Raw genomic sequence first — 24,536 nt, 5'->3', positions numbered from 1 at the left:
ACTCCACCCCGGGGACACTGAGCAGACACCCCACCCCGGGGGAAACTGACCAGACATTTCACCCCGGGGGAAACTGACCAGACACTAGACCCCGGGGGAAACTGACCAGACACTCGACCCTGGGGGACACTGACCAGACACTCCACCCTGGGGGACACTGACCAGACATTCCACCCCAGGGACACTGACCAGACATTCCACCCCAGGGACACTGACCAGACACTCCACCCTGGTGTCACTGACCAGACACTCCATCCTGGGGGACATTGACCAGACACACGACCCTGGGGAACACTGACCAGACACTCCACCCCAGGGACACTGACCAGACACTCCACCCCGGGGGACATTGACCAGACACTCCACCCCGGGGGACATTGACCAGACACTCCACCCCGGGTACACTGACCAGACACTCCACCCCGGGGGACATTGACCAGACACTCCACCCCGGGGACACTGACCAGACACTCCACCCCGGGGGAAACTGACCAGACACTCCACCCCGGGGGGGACACTGACCAGACACTCCACCCCGGGCGAAACTGACCAGACACTCCACCCCGGGAACACTGACCAGACATTCCACCCCGGAGACACTGACCAGACACCCCACCCTGGAGACACTGACCAGACGCTCCACCCCCCAGGGACACTGACCAGACACTCCACCCCGGGAACACTGACCAGACACTCCACCCCGGGGACACTGACCAGACATTCCACCACGGGACACTGACCAGACACTCCACCCCGGGGACACTGACCAGACACTCCACCCCGGGGACACTGACCAGACACTCCACCCCGGAGACATAGACCAGACACACCACCCTGGGGACACTGACCAGACATTCCACCCCGGGGGACACTGACCAGACATTCCACCCCGGGGACACTGACCAGACACTCCACCCCGGAGACACAGACCAGACACTCCACCCCGGGGACACTGACCAGACATTCCACCCCGGGGGACACTGACCAGACATTCCACCCCGGGGACACTGACCAGACATTCCACCCCGGGGGACACTGACCAGACACTCCACCCCGGGGACACTGACCAGACACTCCACCCCGGGGACACTGACCAGACATTCCACCCCGGGGACACTGACCAGACATTCCACCCCGGGGGACATTGACCAGACACTCCACCCCGGGGACACTGACCAGACACTCCACCCCGGGCGAAACTGACCAGACACTCCACCCCGGGGGAAACTGACCAGACACTCCACCCCGGGGACACTGACCAGACATTCCACCCCGGGCGAAACTGACCAGACACTCCACCCCGGGGACACTGACCAGACACTCCACCCCGGGGACACTGACCAGACACTCCACCCCGGGGACACTGACCAGACACTCCACCCCGGGGGACATTGACCAGACACTCCACCCCGGGGGACATTGACCAGACACTCCACCCCGGGGGACACTGACCAGACACTCCATCCCACGGGGGGGGACACACTGACCAGACACTCTACCCCAGGGACACTGACCAGACACTCCACACCGGGGACACTGACTAGACACTCCACCCCGGGGCAAACTGGCACTCTGTCTTGGAGAAACTGACCCAGGGGAACTCCACCACAAACGTCTTCCATTTGAGAAACGCCCATTCACCACTATTCCATTTCCTGTGGCTCGGCCAATTTCATATCGTGACTGTCCCCGTTATTCCATGAGCTCTAGCTTTGTTGTGTTGAAGTAGAAAGTCAGTCAATAGCTGGGTGGGGATGGAAAGGCAAATGCTCTCCTCCACCTCTTATGTATCACAGGACCAAGATGTGGAACTTTAACAAGGAATAAACATCATCCAGAGAAAGATAGAGAGGGGGTTCTGAGTAAATATACGGGGTATCAGAGTTATTGGCCAAAGGATCCTGGTCAAAAAGCCTTCAATCCTTTTCAACCTGGATTAACCAATTTGAACATTTGTCAGCCAAGGTAAATCATGTAGCGATTTCATAGCAACCGCAACAGGATTGGGGTCCTCCAGATACACTCCAAACCAAACTCCTCAGAAGGAATGATAGACAAATGGAATAGAGAAGATGGGAGCACATCAATGCAGACACCTTAGCAACAGTGATCCAACTCAATAATACTCCTGACTACTCCTTCTCCCATAACCCTAATTCTGATGTGATTATCTTGTCAGATTATGTGCCAGTTTTTGCTATTTCATGTTCAATGCAACAAACTGTATGATTTTTACAGCTCAATGATCTGTATTTCAGGTGGTAATGTTGCAGTGACATTCATTTTTGACCTGAAGGAAGTGCAGAATGGCAGGGGATTCCAGAGTCCTTCCGAACACTGACATGGACATCAGAGCAACCACAAGAGAGTCAAAGAAGTTACCCAAACAAGCACGGGACAACATCTTAACAACAGACAGGACACGGCTACTTGCAGAACCAAAGAAAATCAAGCAGAGGTATGTGGACAAGGATGGGAAGTGTAATGTCCACCACGGAAATGTCCAGGAGACCTACAGATACTTTAGTGACCTGTTTACCACCTTGGTGGACCTCAAATGGCGATTTAATCTCCTGATCTTCACATTGGTCTTTACTGTTACCTGGCTCTTCTTTGGATTCATCTGGTGGCTGATAGCCTACATCCGAGGAGATCTGGACCATTTGGGAGATCCAACATGGACCCCGTGTGTGGACAATTTGAACGGATTTGTGTCTGCTTTTCTATTTTCTATTGAAACTGAAACAACTATTGGTTATGGCCACAGAGTAATCACGGAGAAATGCCCAGAGGGAATTATCCTGCTCTTGGTCCAGGCTATCCTCGGATCCATTGTTAATGCTTTGATGGTCGGCTGTATGTTTGTGAAGATTTCCCAGCCGAAGAATCGAGCCGAGACTCTCATGTTTTCGAACCGTGCGGTCATCTCTCTCCGGGATGAGAAGATGTGTCTCATGTTCCGGGTCGGGGACCTTCGTAATTCACACATTGTAGAAGCCTCCATCCGAGCCAAACTCATTAAATCCAGACAGACCAAAGAAGGAGAATTCATACCTCTCAACCAGACTGACATCAATGTGGGCTTTGACACTGGGGATGACCGCCTCTTTCTGGTGTCCCCGCTGATAATCTCACACGAAATTAATGAGAAGAGTCCCTTTTGGGAAATGAGCCGGAGTCAACTGGAGAAGGAGGATTTTGAGATTGTTGTAATCCTTGAAGGCATGGTGGAAGCAACAGGTAGAGTCTGAATAACACAGTTTATCGGTAGTGGGCGCCTCAGTGAGTAACTAGGAGGAAGGACCTGTTTTGAAGGGTGGGTTGGGCACAATGTTACACGGAGTGAATGGTAGGACTCTGAAGAGTGCAGTTGAACAGAGGGATCTGGGAATACAGGTACAGAATTCCCTAAAAGTGACGTCACAGGTGGATAGGGTCGTAAAGAGTGCCTTTGGTACATTGGCCTTTATAAATCGGAGTATCGAGTATAAAAGTTGGAGTGTTATGGTAAGGTTATATAAGGCATTGGTGAGGCCGAATTTGGAGTATTGTGTACAGTTTTGGTCACCTAGTTACAGGAAGGATGTAAATAAGATTGAAAGAGTGCAGAGAAGGTTCACAAGAATGTTGCCGGGACAAGAACAAAGAACAAAGAACAGTACAGCACAGGAAACAGGCCCTTCGGCCCTCCAAGCCTGTGCCGCTCCTTGGTCCAACTAGACCAATCGTTTGTATCCCTCCATTCCCAGGCTGCTCATGTGACTATCCAGGTAAGTCTTAAACGATGTCAGCGTGCCTGCCTCCACCACCCTACTTGGCAGCGCATTCCAGGCCCCCACCACCCTCTGTGTAAAAAACGTCCCTCTGATGTCTGAGTTATACTTCACCCCTCTCAGCTTGAGCCCGTGACCCCTCGTGATCGTCACCTCCGACCTGGGAAAAAGCTTCCCACTGTTCACCCTATCTATACCCTTCATAATCTTGTATACCTCTATTAGATCTCCCCTCATTCTCCGTCTCTCCAAGGAGAACAACCCCAGTCTACCCAATCTCTCCTCATAGCTAAGACCCTCCATACCAGGCAACATCCTGGTAAACCTTCTCTGCACTCTCTCCACGTCCTTCTGGTAGTGCGGCGACCAGAACTGGACGCAGTACTCCAAATGTGGCCTAACCAGCGTTCTATACAGCTGCATCATCAGACTCCAGCTTTTATACTCTATACCCCGTCCTATAAAGGCAAGCATACTGTAGTAGGGAAAATGCTGGAATCCATTATTAAAGAGGAGATAGCAGGGCATCTGGATAGAAATGGTTCGATCAATCAGACGCAGCATGGATTCATGAGGGGAAAGTCGTGCTTGACGAACATGTTGGATTTTTATGAAGATGTGACTAGGGCGGTTGATGGAGGAGAACCGGTGGATGCGGTGTTTTTGGATTTCCAAAAGGCGTTTGATAAGGTGCCCCATAAAAGGCTGCTGAAGAAGATTAGGGCACACGGAGTTGGGGGTAGTGTGTTAAAGTGGATTGGGGACTGGCTATCCGACAGGAAGCAAAGAGTCGGAATAAATGGGTGTTTTTCCGGTTGGAGGAAGGTAACTAGTGGCGTGCCGCAGGGATCGGTACTCGGGCCGCAACTGTTTACCATTTATATAGATGATCTGGAGGAGCGGACGGAGTGTAGGGTAACGAAGTTTGCAGACGACACAAAGATAAGTGGAAAAGTGAATCGTGTGGAGGACGGAGAAGATCTGCAGAGAGATTTGGACAGGCTGAGTGAGTGGGCGAGGATATGGCAAATGGAGTATAACGTTGAGAAATGCGAGGTTATACACTTTGGAGGAAATAATAACAAATGGGATTACTATCTCAATGGAAACAAATTAAAACATGCTACCGTGCAAAGGGACCTGGGGGTCCTTGTGCATGAGACGCAAAAGCCCAGTCTGCAGGTACAACAGGTGATCAAGAAGGCAAATGGGATGTTGGCCTATATTGCGAGGGGGATAGAATATAAAAGCAGGGATGTCTTGATGCACCTGTACAGGGCATTGGTGAGGCCGCAGCTGGAATACTGTGTGCAGTATTGGTCCCCTTATATGAGGAAGGATATATTGGCATTGGAGGGAGTGCAGAGAAGGTTCACCAGGTTGATACCGGAGATGAGGGGTTTGGATTATGAGGAGAGGCTGAGGAGATTGGGTTTGTACTCGTTGGAGTTTAGAAGGATGAGGGGGGATCTTATGGAGACTTATAAGATAATGCGGGGGCTGGATAGGGTGGAGGCGGAGAGATTCTTTCCACTTAGTAAGGAAGTTAAAACTAGAGGACACAGCCTCAAAATAAAGGGGGGTCGGTTTAAGACAGAGTTGAGGAGGAACTTCTTCTCCCAGAGGGTGGTGAATCTCTGGAATTCTCTGCCCACTGAGGTGGTGGAGGCTACCTCGCTGAATATGTTTAAAGCGCGGATGGATGGATTCCTGATCGGTGAGGGAATTAAGGGTTATGGGGATCAGGCGGGTAAGTGGTACTGATCCACGTCAGATCAGCCATGATCTTACTGAATGGCGGGGCAGGCTCGAGGGGCTAGATGGCCTACTCCTGCTCCTATTTCTTATGTTCTTATGTTCTTATACCATATGCCTTCTTCACCACCTTCTCCACCTGTGTTGCCACCTTCAAGGATTTGTGGACTTGCGCACCTAGGTCCCTCTGTGTTTCTATACTCCTGATGACTCTGCCATTTATTGTATAACTCCTCCCTACATTATTTCTTCCAAAATGCATCACTTCGCATTTATCCGGATTAAATTCCATCTGCCACCTCTCCGCCCAATTTTCCAGCCTATCTATATCCTGCTGTATTGCCCGACAATGCTCTTCGCTATCCGCAATTCCAGCCATCTTCGTGTCATCCGCAAACTTGCTGATTACACCAGTTACACCTTCTTCCAAATCATTTATATATATCACAAATAGCAGAGGTCCTAGTACAGAGCCCTGCGGAACACCACTGGTCACAGACCTCCAGTCGGAAAAAGACCCTTCGACCACTACCCTCTGTCTCCTATGGCCAAGCCAGTTCTCCACCCATCTAGCCACTTCTCCTTGTATCCCATGAGCCTTAACCTTCTTAACCAACCTGCCATGTGGGACTTTGTCAAATGCCTTACTGAAATCCATATAGACGACATCCACGGCCCTTCCTTCATCGACCGTTTTTGTCACTTCCTCAAAAAACTCCACCAAATTTGTAAGGCACGACCTCCCTCTTACAAAACCATGCTGTCTGTCACTAATGAGATTGTTCCGTTCTAAATGCACATACATCCTGTCTCTAAGAATCCTCTCCAACAACTTCCCTACCACGGACGTCAAGCTCACCGGCCTATAATTTCCTGGGTTATCCCTGCTACCCTTCTTAAACAACGGGACCACATTCGCTATCCTCCAATCCTCAGGGACCTCACCCGTGTCCAAAGAAGCGACAAAGATTTCCGTCAGAGGCCCAGCAATTTCACCTCTCGTCTCCCTGAGCAGTCGAGGATAGATGCCATCAGGCCCTGGGGCTTTGTCAGTTTTAATGTTCCCTAAAAAACCTAACACTTCCTCTCTTGTAATGGAGATTTTCTCTAACGGGTCAACACCTCCCTCCGAGACACTCCCGGTTAACACGCCCCTCTCCTTCGTGAATACCGATGCAAAGTATTCATTTAGGATCTCCCCTATTCCCTTGGGTTCTAAGCATAATTCCCCTCCTTTGTCCCTGAGAGGTCTGATTTTCTCCCTGACAACTCTTTTGTTCCTAACGTATGAAAAGAATGCCTTAGGATTCTCCTTAATCCTGCCTGCCAAGAACATCTCGTGACCTCTTTTTGCCCTTCTAACTCCCCGTTTGAGATCTTTCCTACTCTCTCTGTATTCCTCCAGAGCTCCATCTGTTTTCAGTTGCCTGGACTTAACGTACGCCTCCCTTTTCATTTTAATCAGATCCTCAATTTCCCTGGTTATCCACGGCTCTCGAATCCTACCTTTCCTATCTTTCCTTTTTACAGGCACATGCCTATCCTGCAGCCTTATCAATAGTTCCTTAAAAGACTCCCACATGCCAGACGCGGACTTACCCTCGAACATCCTCTCCCAATCAACATCCACCAATTCTTGCCTAATCCGGCTATAGTCAGCCTTCCCCTTGAGACTTGAGAGGCTGAGTTACAGAGAGAGATTGAATAGGTTGGGATTTTATTCCCTGGAGCGTAGAAGATTGAGGGGAGATTTGATAGAGGTGTATAAGATTTTGATGGGTATAGATAGAGTGAATGCAAGCAGGCTTTTTCCGCTGAGGCTAGGGGAGAAAAAAACCAGAGGGCATGGGTTAAGGGTGAAAGGAGAAAAGTTTAAAGGGAATATTAGGGGGGGCTTCTTCACGCAGAGAGTGGTGGGAGTGTGGAATGAGCTGCCGGATAAAGTGGTAAATGCTTTTAACTTTTAACATTTAAGAAAAACTTGGACGGGTTCATGGATGAGAGGGGTGTGGAGGGATATGGTCCAAGTGCAGGTCAGTGGGACTAGGCATAAAATGGTTCGGCACAGACAAGAAGGGCCAAAAGGCCTGTTTCTGAGCTGTAATTTTCTATGGTTCTATGGAGTGAATCTGAGGAGACCAAGAACTGGAGGTCCAGCCAATTGTTAATGGCTGGAACCCATCAGCAGAACTTCCATCCCTAGCCCCATCTCCTGAACCTGCTGAGCCCGTAGGCAGGAGCTGCTCGGCACAAGCAGTGCAGACACCCACAATTGGTGCCCAGCATTCATTGTGCAGGTGATTATGGGAGCGAGTGGGAGGATAGCCCATTGCTTCTTTGTGAGGCCCTGAGGAACAGTCAAGTCGACAAAAATAAAAACGCAAACCTCCTGGAGTGCTCCTAGCCCATGAATCTCCTCTCCACATATGTGACCTGAGAGTGAAGTTATCACTGTTCACCCCTCCCCCCCTCTCGCCTCTCCTACCCCCCCTTCCCCCCACCCCCCCCATCCCAACCTCAAAGGGGAATCTCGGATCTGGCCCTGATCTGCCGATTCAAGGCAATCCCAGCTGGGATATCCTGCTGACCTGCTCAATAGGACAGGTAAATACTCAGGCAGTGTGATGAGAGGAGATAAATCACTTGTTTCATTTAACTCCCAGACCCACCATCTTGCTTTCCCATTAACATTGAACCAAATCCCTACCTGTCCTTTCAGCGATGTGGAAGGTTGCATTGCAGCATTGAAGGAAGAGCTGATGAGTTCTCCCTCGTCCTGACCAATATTTTTCCCTCGACCACAATCCCATTTAAAAAGAAAATCTGTACTTTGTCACATCGCTGTTTGTGGGAGCTTGCTGTGCACAAATTGGCTGCTGTGTTTCCTACATCACGACAGTAACTATAGTATTTTCTCGGCCATAAAATTCTTTGGGACATCCTGAAGTTGCGACAGATGCTATCTAAACGTAAACCTTTCGGTCGATGGAATTCAGTCTCTGCTTGATTAGTCAGGATAAAGAACCAATGGTAGGTGAAATATTCCTTTTGAAGTCGGGTATTTTCAGCTGTGTGCGAACGGTCAGATTCTTCACAATGCCTTTATGTTTCTTCACTGTCACTGGATCAAAACCCTGGAACTTCCTCCATTGAAGTACTGTGACTGTACCTTAGGCAAAATGTCTTTCTCCTGGGAGCAAGTGGAAAACCTAATTTACACGAGTAATGATGAATGTTGGAACAGGCAGCCCAGTGAATCAGACAACATGGGGGCACGCAGGGGAGAACTGAATCGATATTGAGGGAATGCGTGATTATGGGGCTTTCATTATTAAACTGTGCAGTGCAGTGTTGTTGGAACAATAGCTCAGACGCATTCTCAATCCCTAGATTATATCCAATCTATAATGACTAAAAGATATGTAGGTTGTCAGTGTATCTGATAAAGTAGCAGATTCAGGGATCAAAGACTTACTGATACATCAGCAAACTTCTCATGTCCCTCAGAAAAAGAAAATGATCTGTCAGCTGTAATCTATACAAATTTAAATATCTGGGTTATTACATGTAAGGGAACCATGTGAAAAGTGAATAAATTCAACATGTGGCACAGTGGTTAGCACTGCTGCTCCACAGCTCCAGCGACCTGGGTTCGATTCCCGGCTTGGGTCACTGTCTGTGTGGAGTTTGCACATTCTCCTCGTGTCTGCGTGGGTTTCCTCCAGGTGCTCCAGTTTCCTCCCACACTCCAAAGATGTTCAGGTTAGGTGGATTGGCCAAGCTAAATCGTCCCTTAGTGTCCCAAGACCATTGTAGGTTAGGGGGATTAGAAGGGTAAATATGTGGGGTTACAGAGATAGGGCCTGGGTAAGATGCTCTGTCAGAGAGTTGGTGCAAACGTAATGGGCCAAATGGTCTCTTTCTGCACTGTAGAGATTCTGTGCTGAGTTCTTAATAAAAACCGATGTTGCACAGCTCACCAGAACTTTCTCATTTAATTTTTCATGAAATATGGGCATTGCTGGCAAGGCCAGCATTTAATGCCCATCCCTATTTGTCCTTGTGATGGTGAGCTTTCTTCTTGAACCACTACAGTCCATGTGGTGTAGGTAATTCTGATGTGGAGATGCCGGCGTTGGACTGGGGTAAGCACAGTAAGAAGTCTCACAACACCAGGTTAAAGTCCAACAGGTTTATTTGGTAGCACAAGCCACAAGCTTTCGGAGCACTGCCCCTTCATCAGGTGAGTGGGAGTTGTGTTCACAAACAGGGCATATAAAGACACAAACTCAATTTGCAAAATAATGGTTGGAAGGCGAGTGTTTACAGGTAATCAAGTCTTAAAGGTACAGACAATGTGAGTGGAGAGAGGGTTAAGCACAGGTTAAAGAGATGTGTATTGTCTCCAGCCAGGACAGTTAGTGAGATTTTGCAAGCCCAGGCAAGTCGTGGGGGGTTACAGATAGTGTGACATGAACCCAAGATCCTGATTGAGGCTGTCCTCATGTGTGCGGAACTTGGCTATCAGTTTCTACTCAGCGATTCTGCGTTGTCGTGTATCGTGAAGGCTGCCTTGGAGAACGCTTACCCGAAGATCAGAGGCTGAATGCCCATGACTGCTGAAGTGTTCCCCAACAGGAAGAGAACACTCCTGCCTGGTGATTGTCGAGCGGTGTTCATTCATCCGTTGTCGTAGCATCTGCATGGTCTCCCCAATGTACCATGCCTCGGGACATCCTTTCCTGCAGCGTATCAGGTAGACAACATTGCAAGAGTATGCACCGTGTACCTGGTGGACACACGGCACACGACAACGCAGAATCGCTGAGCAGAAACTGATAGCCAAATTCCACACTCATGAGGACGGCCTCACCGAGATCTTGGGTTCATGTCACACTATCTGTAACCCCCACGACTTGCCTGGGCTTGCAAAATCTCACTGACTGTCCTGTCTGGAGACAATACACATCTCTTTAACCTGTGCTTAACCCTCTCTCCACTCACATTGTCTGTACCTTTAAGACTTGATTACCTGTAAAGACTCGCATTCCAACCATTATCTTGTAAATTGAGTTTGTGTCTATACATGCCCTGTTTGTGAACACAACTCCCACTCACCTGACGAAGGAGCAGCGCTCCAAAACCTTGTGGCTTGTGCTACCAAATAAAACTGTTGGACTTTAACCTGGTGTTGTGAGGCTTCTTACTGTGTAGGTCGTTCCCCAGTGCTGTTCCACAAATGTGATAAGTTTAACAACACCAGGTTAAAGTCCAACAGGTTTATTAAACCTGTTGGACTTTAACCTGGTGTTGTTAAACTTCTTACTGTGTTTACCCCAGTCCAACGCCGGCATCTCCACAACACCACAAATGTGACCCAGCGACAGTGAAGGAACGGCGATATTGTTCAAAATCAGGATGGTGAGTGGCTTGGAGGGGAACTTGCAGATGCTGGTGTTTCCATGTATCTGCTGCCCTTGTCCTTCTAGAAGAAAGTTGTCGTGGGTTTGGAAGGTACTGTCTAAGGAAGTTTGAGAAGTTGCTGCAGTGCAGCTTGTGGATAGTACGCACTGCTGCTACTGAGCGTCAGTGGTGAAGGGAGTTTTATCTTCAGTTGACTCTTTTAGAAAATGAATCATTCTGTGTTTACGGTTTATGATTTTTGGAAATTAGTACGTGCATACCTCAGACTAAAGGCTCTTCCAAGTGAGTGGAAATACTTATTCAATATGTTAGGGGCAATTCTGACAGATTGATGGATGCGCAGTGGCCCACTCAGTGCTATACTGCCGGCCTCTCCAGCGGGAATAGGCCCCGTCCACTGAATTTCAGCGTGAATCTCCCTGAGGCACAGAATGTGGGAGATTCACTTTGAAAATCCTGCTAAAAAAAACCACGGGAGTTACTCCCATTTTTACGCAAATTCAGCACTTAGAATTTCCTGAGGAGAATCCCAACCATTCTGTTTGAACTATGTTCATTGGGATTTTCATCAGGATCAGGATTTTGCATTAGGAACTGCAGTAGAGAAACAAGTCGGCTGAAAACCACGGGCAGCAACATCTGCTCCAGTGGTTCTCTTGGTCTGCAGAACACTGGTCATCCATGAGGGTCTTCTCGGTGCTCCTGAGGCTGGCCCAGAATGTAAAACACTGACACGCAACACCACATCCATGTCCACATGAGAGGACACGCTACACTCACATGGTGTCACACAACCGGATAAGCTCATGTGAGCACGGCATCAGCCACCAGAAGCCCAAGCACTGACCATGTCGCTTTTACAAGCAAGATTTATAAAACTGAGATGCAGAAAATGGAGTGGTCAGGATAGGGTAGATGGGAAGGGTCTTCTTAGTGGAGGGGTCAGAGACGAGGAGATTTAAAGGGATTGGTTGAAAGATTAGAGGGGAGACGACGAAAAATGTTTTCACCCAGAGGGTTGTGGGGGTCTGGAACTCACTGCCTGAATGGGGAGCAGAGGCAGAAACCCTCAACTCATTGAAAAGGTGTCTGGATTTGCACCTCAAGTCCCATAACCTACAGACCAAATGCTGGAAAGTGGAATTCAGCTTGGTGGCTCATTTTTTTACCCGGAACAGATGTGATGGGCCGAGTGGCCTCTTTCTGTGCCGTTCTCTGATTCTGTGATTTATATTACTACTGATTTTGTTTGATTCATATCGATGTTAATTAAGGATTAATTTCACAGAAGAGGATTATTGCAATGATTTTATTTGCAGACATTAGAATTTTTCAAATAAATGTTCTCTTGTAGTATTAATGTTTATAATATGAAAAGGCCCTGACTTTAGTTTCTGGCGCGAATTAATAATTTACTTATTTCATAAAAATTGCATTTACATTTACTGCATTTAGCCAAAAAGCTGCAAAATATTTATAGTCTCATTAAGTTCCAATTAGTTGGGAGGTTTTTTGATGGTGGTTAGTGAAAGTGTGTGGGGAGGGTCAGTAGGTGGTCTGCAGAGTCTTTGACCCCATCTGCAGATGGAAGTGTTTGGGAACTAGTCTTCTATTCCCCTTCCATGGGTCCCCACACTGCAGAGAGCGAGCTCAGCATCGAAACGCAGCAAGCTGGAGTCCCCCTCCATTATCTGCTGAACTGCATTTTCCTGGAAAAGCTCCGTGACCTTTCTGGGAAAGCCCCGTGACCTTTCTGGGAAAGCCCCATGACCTTTCTGGGAAAGCCCCGTGACCTTTCTGGGGGCCGAGGGAATTTACTCCAACCTCCTCCCAGATCAAAGAACAAAGAACAATACAGCACAGGAACAGGCCCTTCGGCCCTCCAAGCCCGCGCCGCTCCCCGGTCCAGGATTGAATCCTGAATCCAGGATCCCCGCCCAATTTTCCAGCCTATCTACATACCAATATCCTATCCACCGAGCTGTCCCCCACAGCTACGATGCTTTGTTCATTACAACCTATTAACTCACCCCCACCCCCCCATTCCAGACCATGTGATCTCCAGGGAGAGGCGAAAACCCAGAGTGAAAAACCCCAGGGCCAATATGGGGAAAAAAAAATCTGGGAAATTCCTCTCCGACCCCCTGAGGCGATCGAAACGAGTCCAGGAGATCACAATGGCCCTGATCAGAAAATGCTTCCCAACCCTAGTCATTTCCACTTCCACGAGAAACAAGGAACAATTAGCCCGCGCCGCTGCCTGGTCCAAACTAGACCACTCTTTTGTATCCCTCCATTCCCACTCCGTTCATATAGCTGTCTAGATAAGTCTTAAACATTCCCAGTGTGTCCGCCTCCACCACCTTGCCCGGCAACACATTCCAGGCCCCCACGACCCTCTGTGTGAAATATGTCCTTCTGATATCTGTGTTAAACCTCCCCCCCTTCACCTTGAACCTATGACCCCTCGTGAACGCCACCACCGACCCGGGGAAAAGCTTCCCACCGTTCACCCTATCTATGCCTTTCATAATTTTATACACCTCTATTAAGTCTCCCCTCATCCTCCGTCTTTCCAAGGAGAACAACCCCAGTTTCCCCAATCTCTCCTCATAACCAAGCCCCTCCATACCAGGCAACATCCTGGTAAACCTCCTCTGTACTCTCTCCAAAGCCTCCACGTCCTTCTGGTAGTGTGGCGACCAGAACTGGACGCAGTATTCCAAATGCGGCCGAACCAACGTTCTATACATCTGCAACATCAGACCCCAACTTTTATACTCTATGCCCCGTCCTATAAAGGCAAGCATGCCATATGCCTTCTTCACCACCTTCTCCACCTGTGACGTCACCTTCAAAGATCTGTGGACTTGCACACCCAGGTCCCTCTGCGTCTCTACACCCTTTATGGTTCTTCCATTTATCGTGTAGCTCCTCCTTACATTATTCCCACCAAAATGCATCACTTCGCATTTATCAGGATTGAACTCCATCTGCCATTTCCTTGCCCAAATTTCCAGCCTATCTATATCCTTCTGTAGCCTCTGACAATGTTCCTCACTATCTGCAAGTCCTGCCAGTTTTGTGTCGTCCGCAAACTTACTGATCACCCCAGTTACTCCTTCTTCCAGATCATTTATATAAATCACAAACAGCAGAGGTCCCAATACAGAGCCCTGCGGTACACCACTAGTCACAGGCCTCCAGCCGGAAAAAGACCCTTCCACTACCACCCTCTGTCTTCTATGACCAAGCCAGTTCTCCACCCATCTAGCCACCTCCCCCTTTATCCCATGGGATCCAACCTTTTTCACTAGCCTACCATGAGGGACTTTGTCAAACGCTTTACTAAAGTCCATATAGACAACATCCACGGCCCTTCCTTCGTCAACCATTTTGGTCACTTCTTCAAAAAACACCACCAGGTTAGTGAGGCATGACCTCCCTCTCACAAAACCATGTTGACTATCGTTAATGAGTTTATTCCTTTCTAAATGCGCATACATCCTATCTTTAAGAATCTTCTCCAACAACTTCCCCACCACGGACGTCAAGCTCACCGGCCTATAATTACCCGGGTTATCCTTCCTACCCTTCTTAAATAACGGGACCACATTGGCTATCCTCCAATCCTCTGGGACCTCACCTGTGTCCAGTGACGAGACAAAGATTTGCGTCAGAGGCCCAACGATTTCACCTCTCGTCTCCCTGAGCAGCCTTGGATAGATTCCATCAGGCCCTGGGGATTTGTCAGTCTTTATATTCTCTAACAAACCTAACACTTCCTCCTTTGTAATGGAGATTTTCTCCAACGGTTCAACACTCCCCTCCGAGACACTCCCAGTCAACACATCCCTCTCCTTTGTGAATACCGACGCAAAGTATTCATTTAGGATCTCCCCTACCTCTTTGGGCTCCAAGCATAAGTCCCCACTTTTGTCCCTGAGAGGTCCGATTTTTTCCCTAACAACCCTTTTGTTCCTAACGTATGAATAAAATGCCTTGGGATTCTCCTTAATCCTGTCTGCCAAGAACATTTCGTGACCCCTTTTTGCTCTTCTAATTCCCCGTTTGAGTATTTTCCTACTTTCATTGTACTCCTCCAGAGCTCCCTCCGTTTTTAGCTGATTGGACCTAACATACGCCTCTCTTTTCCTTTTGACCAGTCCCTCAATTTCCCTGGTTATCCACGGTTCCCTAATCCTACCCTTCCTATCCTTCTTTTTTACAGGCACATGCTTGTCCTGTAGCCCTAACAACCGTTCCTTAAAAGACTGCCACATACCAGATGTGGATTTACCCTCAAACAGCCTCTCCCAATCAAGAGCTGCCAATTTCTGCCTGATCCCAATAAAGTTAGCCTTCCCCCAATCCAATACCTTACCCTTGGGACACCACTCATCCTTTTCCATCACTATCCTAAAGCTAACAGAATTGTGGTCACTATTTGCCACATGTTCCCCAACCAAAACTTTGAAGACCTGACCGGGCTCATTCCCCAGTACCAGGTCCAGTATAGCCCCCTCTCTAGTTGGGCTGTCCACATATTGTTCCAACAAACCCTCCTGTACACATTTTACAAATTCCTCCCCATCCAGAGTCCCTGCCCTCAGCGATTTCCAGTCTATACCAGGGAAATTGAAGTCTCCCACTACAACAACCCTATTTTTCCTGCACCTATCCAGTATCTCCTGACATATCCATTCTTCCACTTCCCTTGGGCTGTTGGGGGGCCTGTAGTACACCCCCAACATAGTGACTGCGCCTTTCCTGTTTCTAAGCTCCACCCAGAGTGACTCGCTACACGACTCCTCCGAATTGTCCTCCCTCTGCACCGCTGTAATATGCTCTCCAACCAATACCGCTACTCCCCCACCTCTTTTGGCCCCTCCTCTGTCTCGCCTAAAACACTTGTACCCTGGAATATTCAGCTGCCAGTCCTGTCCCTCTTTCAACCAAGTCTCTGTCACCGCAACCACATCCAAATTCCTCGTGCGCATTAAGGCCCCAAGTTCGTCTGTTTTACCTGCTACGCTCCTTGCATTGAAGTATAAGCACTCCAGACCCCCAGGCTCAGTGAGGTCGTCCTCCCCCAGAGTGCTCTTCTTCTTTGCCAGCCTTGTCCCAGCCCCAAGCTCGTCCCCAGCCACCACACTTATAGACCCAATAGTTTGATCCCCACCCCCCTGCCATACTAGTTTAAACCCCCCCGAACTGCATTAGCAAAGCTCCCAGCCAGGATATTTGTGCCCTTCCAACTTAGTTGTGACCCCTCCCTCTTGTACAGGTGCCATCCTCTCCTGAAAACCTCCCATTGGTCTATGAAAATAAAGCCCTCCCTCCTGGACCAGTCCTTTAGCCAGGCATTCATTTGAACCAACTCCCTATTCTTAGCCTCACTGGCACGAGGCATTGGGAGCAGCCCAGAGATGGCCACCCTAGTGACCCTACTTTTTAACCTATTTCCCAACTCCCTGAATTGCTCTCTTAGGACCCCCCTACTCTTCCTATCTACGTCATTTCCACCAATGTGTATAATGACATCCGTTTCTTTATCTTCCCCTTTTAATATGCCTCCTATCCGCTCGGAGACATCCGTGACCCCAGCACCAGGTAGGCAGACTACCATCCTGGAGTCCCGTTCGCCCCCACAGAATCGCCTGTCTGTGCCTCTAACTGACGCATCCCCCACCACTATCGCTCTCCTAACCCCTCTCTTCCCTTTCCGGGCCACAGAGCCTGACTGTGTGCCAGTGACCTGGTCACTGTGTCTTACCCCTGGAGAGGCACACTCCTCCACACTATCTAAAACAATGTACCTGTTTTGGAGTGGGACAACCACAGGTGACCCCTCTTCTAACTGTCCACTCCCCTCCCCTCTCACACCTGTCACCAAGCCCTTCCTATTTTGAGACACCTCTGGAGTCCTCCCTTGTACTTTACCCTTCTGCCCTTTACTCCTCCTAACTGTGACCCACGTGTCATTCTCCCGATGCCCCGGTGTAACTAGTTGCCTATAACTGCTGTCAATTTTTCTCCCATTTTCCCTGACTAGGCTAAGGTCAGCGATCTGCAGCTCCAGTTCCCTAACACGGTCCCTTAAGAGCTGCAGTTCCACGCACCTGGTACATATGTGAACCTCTGGGAAGCTAGGTGTTTGCAGGAACTCCCACATCCCACATCGGAAGCACTGAACTGGCCGATCACTCATACCTGCCATTATCCTTTACAGGGTTGGGTAAAAAATAACTAGCCTTGCCCTTTCAGCCCAAGCCCTGTGAGCCAAAGCCCTTATAGTGCACACTCTGCTACCCACTCACTCCACTGCCCGCTCCTGACGCTGCCCGCTGTATAGTGCAGACGGCTTTTTATGCTCCCGGCGAACCCCCCAGGTAACTGCCTTTTATACTAAGACTCAACCTCCCAGAATCCCCTTCAGCTGACCTCACTTCCTCAATTCAAAACCCTGAAAAAAGCCCGCGAAATATACTAGGAATACCCTTAAATGAATAAATGAATAATTAAATCACTTCTTAGCTTACTCTCAGCACTCCTGCTAAGACTCTCTCCCCCAGTCTCACTCCAGTTAAACAAAGATCCTGCGATTGGAGAGGTCAAGACTGTCACCCAGGACATCCAACCTTGACAGCTGCAGTGATTGGCTCTCTGATCAGGGAGTCCCAGAATGGGATGGGGCTGTGGTCATTCCTGTCCCATAGTATAGAACCATAAAGCACCGGGCATTGACATTCGGCCCATCCTGTCTCTGTCAGCTCTACGAAACAGCAATCCAAACAGATCCGGGATCCTTCTCTTTCCCCACAGCCCCGCTTCTTCGTTAAGTATCAGGGGCAATACTCTGGCCCCACACGCCAGGCACGAATCGCGTTATGGCTGGAGAATCTCACGGGAGGGGCCATTGTGCAATTTATGCTGAGGAGAACCCTTTGTGGGATTCTCCTCCCATCCCTGCAGCAATGTAACCTCGTTCACACCCAATGAGAATTGCACCCATTCTATCTCCTTTTCAATCTGCTTCCAGCAACAATTCAACAGTGAATTCCAGATCGTAACATCAAAACAAATTCTCTTGATCTCCTCTCTGGCTCATTTGTTAACAGGAGGAGGCCATTCAGCCCATCAAACATGTTCCACTATTTAATTAGATCACGGCTGCTCTGGATTTTAACACCATCTGGTTCCATTTCCCTGCATATCCTTCAATCTAATCATCCCAGTTGTTTAATTATCAATAGTGCCCCCAGCCTGAACAGCCTTTTGCAGGAGAGAGCTCCAGTTTGCTGCTATTCTTTGTGTGAACAAATGCTTCTTGCCTTTTCTCCTGAATGGCCTAACTCTAACTGTAAGGTTCTGTAACTCTTCTTCAGGGTTCTCTTCACCCCTCACCAAAGTTTCTCTCCATTGACCTGATCAATTCTTTTAATCAGTTTCAATGTTCCAGGTCGAGTTTCTGCCATCCTTTTGCTCAGATTCTAACACAATGACCGAAGCAGTGAGAAAATGTACAAGGGTCTGAATTTTCAGGATGGCGGGCATTCAGCGCCCACCATCCTGAGAATCAACAGGGAACACATCCCTGCAACCACCTGGGTTGGAACAGTGGGCGCACTGGTGCCTCACAGCGCCATGGACTTGGGTTCGATTCCCAGCCTTTGGAATGTGTGGAGTTTGCACGTTCTCCCCGTGTCTGCGTGGGTTTCCTCTGGGTGCTCGGGTTTCCTCCCACAGTCCGAAAGACGTGCTGGTTAGGTGCATTGCCCATGCTAAATTCTCCCTCAGTGTACCCGAACAAGCGCCGGAGTGTGGCGACTAGGGGATTTTCACAATGGCTTCATTGCAGTGTTAATGTAAGCCTTACTTGTGACAATAAATAAATGCTAAAAAAAATTATAGACCTGCTGCCATTTAACACTCAACTGAGCTCCGATTGGCAGTAGGTGGGCTTCTGTCTGCACTTGGTGAGCTGTCAGCCAATCCGGTTGGTCGACCAGACCATCCAGGCACAGCGTTGCAGTGGTGGGAAGAGGTAATGCAGGCACCATACCTCAGACGAAGGGCAGAATTCTCCCAAGGCCCTGCCAACGTGTATGATGGGGGCATGGAGGGAGAATATAGCTGGAGGCCCAGAAATTGGTTTCACACCTTGAGGGGCACCTGGAGGGATATTGAGATGCCCCATTGCCTCTGGCGTTACCACTGCATTAACTCACCTGCGGCAACAGCGATGGAGTGCGGGTCTGCATGAATACCTGCGTTCTGCTGGACAAGGGTTTCCATGGAGTCCACCACACTCCCCATGGAGTCCCCAATGTGTACACAATTTGGACCACTTCATGAGCTGGTGGGCAGACTCCTCCCACTCACATGTCATGTTGTTACTGGCATCCAACAGAACTATTTAATGTCACTCTACCTCTAGCTGACCCTGCGCCATTAGCTGGAAGGCCATTTCCACAGGCTCATCATCAGACTAGGCCTCACCAATGCCCCTGCCGCAGCTGTCTGATAGCTGGCTAGCCCAGTTAAACCAGTCTGCTGTGGTCATGTGTCCGTGCAGTGATCAGTTTGTGTGACCCGATCTGTGCTATCACTAATGCCCACTGTGGTGTGTGTATCTGAGCCGGTGCAGGGTGCCACTGAGCGCTGTTACACTCGCACAGTGTGGAGCTCTCCTTTTCCACTCCCTCTTAGCTCCTTTCTGTGCTCAGGCTGGAGCTGAGGCTGGGGGTGGAGATGGGGTCCTCCTCCTCTTCCTTGTCTCGCCTTGGTCGCTTCCTGGATGTGCCTGCAAGTGGGAGCGTGCCAGTGACAGCATCAGCTGCCTCCCAGATAGAGAAGGAGGCACATTCCACCCCAGCTCCCTACTCAATGGGAGCATTCTGACCAAGTGAATGGTGGAGGTCCACCTCTGCCTTGCCAATTTCCCGTTTGACAGCCACGAGCTCTGATCCCCTTTCCTCATGCTCAGTGAGGGGCACGTGGCGTGGTGGGCCCCCCTCTGGTTGTACCGGAGCTTCTCCTGGTCAGAGAAGGGATTTCATATTACATCAGTGGGACCTCCGCATTTCCCCCTTTGTAAGATTGCCCACCTCCTGTGGCCTTGATGCACGTCAATTGAACACGAGGCACGAAGCTTCGGTAACAGAAGGCTTTTATTGTCTAACAATGGAACTTAATAGAACGTTAACACACTATCCCAGACTGAAGAGGTCCCGCCCGAGCAGGGGGTCTTATACCTCTCCCAGGAGGTGGAGCCCGACTGGGATGTGCCAAAACAGTAACAACCACAGGTGTATCAAACCCACCCTAGCCCAACAACAACATTAGAACAATCCCACAGTGGGAACACCCTAGCCCAACAACAACATTAGAACAATCCCACAGTGGGAACACCCTAGCCCAACAACAACATTAGAACAATCCCACAGTGGGAACCAACGATGGTTCACCACAGGCCTGTCATCGCTGGAGCAAACTGGGCAGAGGTTGTGGAGCAGAGCACTCCAGATCACAAAGCACATCCACTGCAAGGTGCAGGCTCATGCACACACGTGATGTGGAGGCTGCCCATTCCCTCAGCATCAACGCCGGATCCCCCCAACACCCATCCCCCCCCCCCCCCTCCCTCCCCACTCCATGCAGTGTCTCATGTCTACTGAAGGGTGAAGAAGGTACAGGGGTCACTCCACACAGCGTGCCTGCACTAAGGCTGGGCAGTCAATTGGCACTGGTCCTCAGACCCTGGCATTGCAGAGTCTGTGTATATTGAGTGACCCTGAATGGGACATACCCTGAGGGAGCAGATAAAGTGGTTTGTTCTCTTTCAGGATTGGGTTACTGACCTTCTCTGGACTCCTGGATGCTAATGGCATCGGCCACCAGCACCCATGTCAGGCTTGTCTCCCTGTGGACCTCACCTCCTATCTGCCAGGAATGGGATGTCCCTCCTGGCCTCGACATGGTCGAGGAGGACAACTCGCTGGGCATCACTAAACCTAGGGGTTTGAGTCTTACCCACCTTCCTGATGCCATCCTGGGCAAATGCCGCTGACAGTGGGAATGCGGTGTGCCTTTTCACTATGGCACCCGGATACGATGGCAGACTTACAGGCTGTGCCAGTCCACCCCTAAACTGTTGGATAATAAATGAGGTTCGGGCAGGAAAGCAGTCCACATTCCGGCCCCCGCCAGGGTACTTGCGCCCAAAATTCCACCCTCAGTCTGGGCACCGCACTTCAGGAAGCACGAGGGGTGCCGGGTTGGGGAGAGCTTGGGGTTACCCTGGGAGGTGGGGAGGGGCGCACGGGGGATAAATCACAATGTCAGGGGTAGGCTGAGAGCTGGAGCTCCCTGGTCCCTGAGGGGAGGATCCCCACCCCCCCATCCCATGTCTGAAGGGGGTCTTCCAATTGAGACCCTTTTCTTCCCTCCACCTCAAGGTTTTTCACTGGGGCACGGGTGGGCTTCCTGTCCAAGGCGCTGTTCGTCCAACTGTAAAATCACGTCTGGGTCAGAACAATGCAATTTTACCCTCTTCTCTGCAACCCTCCGCCCCCCCCCCCATCACCCCCCTCCCACCGCCCTCAGAACCCCCTGGTGCCAGGGTGGGGAGGAGGTGGGGGGAGCGAGTTGTACATTTAGCCAGTAAATTTTAAAGGTGAGTTCTGTCCAAAACCACTCGAGTTCACATTTCCATAATACTTTACACTGACCCAGGATTTGATTAACTTTGACCTGGATCTGTGCACGAAACATGCAGGTAGAAATTGCACGATGTTGCGAAGGCTCCTCACTTGCTCTCACTCCTGGGCAAACAGGCACTACTCAGCTTATTTTTAATAAGAAATGGATTGGTGTACAATAATGAAACTGTGAAGTGGTTCATTACAGTGAGTCAGCTTCAGTGAATTTAAATCTGGTTTCTCAGATGGAGAACTGGGCATTCTTATTAAAAATCTGTGTTATTTGATAAATCAAATATCAGCTGTGTTAATAAAACCAAGCCGGATACCGCTCTTCAATATAACTTTGAAATGGACACAACAAAAGGAATGGATTATTTCTGGAGCGAGGCCTGATTGCATGGCTTCATTTTTTGATTGCGATTATGCAATCTGAATTTGCATGGTTTAAGATTTGGAGTGGGGCAAAGGGGATAACGTGAAGCCCATTCGCTGTGTCGATTCCGCATTGCTGGTAATTAGAGCCCGGCTGGTATTTTACAGGGCGGCACGGTAGCACAGTGGTTAGCACTGCTGCCTCACAACTCCAGGGACCTGGGTTCGATTCCCGGCTTGGGTCACTATCTGTGTGGAGCTTGCCCATTCTCCTCGTGTCTGTGTGGGTTTCCTCCGGATGCTCCGGTTTCCTCCCACAGTCCAAAGATGTGTGGGTTAGGTGGATTGGCCATGCTAAATTGCCCCTTAGTGTCAGGGGGACTAGCTAGGGTAAATGCATGGGGTTATGGGGATAGGGCCTGGGTGGGATTGTTGTCAGTGCAGATTCAATGGGCCAAATTTTTGATTTGATTTGATTTATTATTGTCACATGTATTAATGAAAAGTGAAAAGTGAAAAGTACTGTTTCTTGCGCGCTATACAGACAAAACATACCGTTCATAGAGAAGGAAACAAGAGAGTGCAGAATGTCATGTTACAGTCATAGCTAGGGTGTAGAGAAAGATCAACTTAATGCAAGGTAAGTCCATTCAAAAGTCTGACAGCAGCAGGGAAGAAGTAGATCTTGAATCGGTTGGTACATGACCTCAGACTTTTGTATCTTTTTCCCAAAGGAAGAAGGTAGAAGAGAGAATATCTTTGGCGTGGGGTCCTTAATTATGCTGGCTGCTTTATCGAGGCAGCAGGAAGTGTAGACAGAGTCAATGGATGGGAGGCTGGTTTGCGTGATGGATTGGGCTACATTCACGATCTTTTGTAGTTTCTTGCGGTCTTGGGCAGAGCAGGAGCCATACCAAGTTGTGATACAACCAGAAAGAATGCTTTCTATGGCGCATCTGTAAAAGTTGGTGAGAGTCATAACTGACATGCCAAATTTCCTTAGCCGTCTGAGAAAGAGGAAATGGCCTCCTTCTTCACTGTAGGATTCTATGATTAAATGTTCTGTGTGCAAGAGGCAGGTGAACCCTGTCATCCAGGAACACACATTACTAACATCAAGCTGACTGTGGCTTTTCATCACACTGACTCCAGTTAATATAATTCTGTGAGAATGGAGGGGGCAACTGTACACAAAATGGCTGCTCCAAGGTTGTCATTGGTCTGCAGTTGTAATTCATTCAACTGAACAAGGTGACCATGAGAGAAGTGTGTAAAATAATTGTATTTGGGGGACAGCTTCAAGATGGCTAGGGGTTTTACAGCGAGTTAAATGCTTTCATAAATTCACTGCTCGAATGCAGGAAGCATGGGAATGAGTGCACAGCCCCCACAAACAGCAATGTGATAATGACAAAAGAATCTATTTTAGTTGATTGAGGGATAAATATTGGACATGATACTGAGAATGCTCCCAGTGCTTCTTCAAATAGTCCTGTGAAAACTTTTACATAGAATCCCTACCGTGCAGAAGGAGGCCATTCAGCCTATCGAGTCGGCACCGACACAGACAGGCCCTTCCCCCACCCTATCTCCATAATCCTGCACACTTACCATGGCTAATCTATCTAACCTACACATCCTGGGAAACTAAGTGACAGTTTAGTATGGCCAATCCACTAACCAGCACATCTTTCAGACTGTGGGAGGAAACCGGAGCACCCAGAGGAAACCACGGGGGAACATGCAGACTCTGCAGTCACCCAAGGCTAGAATCGAACCCGGGTCCCTGGTGCTGTGAGGCAAGAGTGCTGACCACTGTGCCACCGTGCCACCCCTACATCTACTTGGGAGAGCAGACGGTGTCTCAGTTTAACATTCAAAAGATGGCACTTCAGACAGTACAGCACTCCCTCTGGGTTGGTTTTGATTTTGTGTTCAAGTCCTGGAGTGGGATTTGAATTCAGGTCTTTTGACCTAAACTGTGATTACCACATGTCTCAGTGGTAACAATCTCCATACAGGGCATCAAAGGGTTAATGTAGCCAACTCTGGCATCCAGCGGCCCTTTTGTGTTGTTGGAAGATTTTATATTCACCCTGTCCAATATACTTTCCCAACAGGAATGACCTGTCAAGCCAGGAGCTCGTACTCTGACTCGGAGGTCCTCTGGGGGCATCGGTTCAACCCAGTGCTGACTCTGGAGAAAGATTTCTATGAAGTGGATTATAACAGTTTCCATGAAACCTACGAAACAAACACCCCAGACTGCAGCGCCAAGCAAGTGGCAGAGATGATGAAGGGAGGCCGCATCCTGCCCAAGCTGTCGTGTCCACACCTTCCCAGTGAGGAGATTGAGGCGGAGGGAGAGGAAAACGCAGGGAAAGGAGACAGCCCCATGCCCAAAACGGGGGACCTGACACCTTTCTCCCCAGTCGAAGACTCTGAATATTGCACCGGGTTTTCAGCAAGGTTTATACAGGAACTGGAAGAAGCACAGAAACTCTAG

The 24,536-nt window shown here is 49.3% G+C and overlaps 1 protein-coding gene across 1 annotated transcript; it reads left to right on the top strand.

Moving 5' to 3' along the window:
• The first annotated feature begins 2,306 nt into the window (after nucleotides 1-2,306).
• Nucleotides 2,307-24,536, top strand: kcnj5 (potassium inwardly rectifying channel subfamily J member 5). Its single transcript, XM_078199165.1, has 2 exons — nucleotides 2,307-3,240; nucleotides 24,151-24,536. Exons 1-2 carry the CDS (start codon nucleotides 2,307-2,309, stop codon nucleotides 24,534-24,536), a joined length of 1,320 nt encoding a protein of 439 aa, XP_078055291.1.

Source organism: Mustelus asterias, chromosome 27, assembly GCF_964213995.1.
Source record: "Mustelus asterias chromosome 27, sMusAst1.hap1.1, whole genome shotgun sequence".
Lineage (NCBI taxonomy): Eukaryota > Metazoa > Chordata > Chondrichthyes > Carcharhiniformes > Triakidae > Mustelus > Mustelus asterias.
This window is presented reverse-complemented; position numbering and strand designations above follow the sequence as displayed.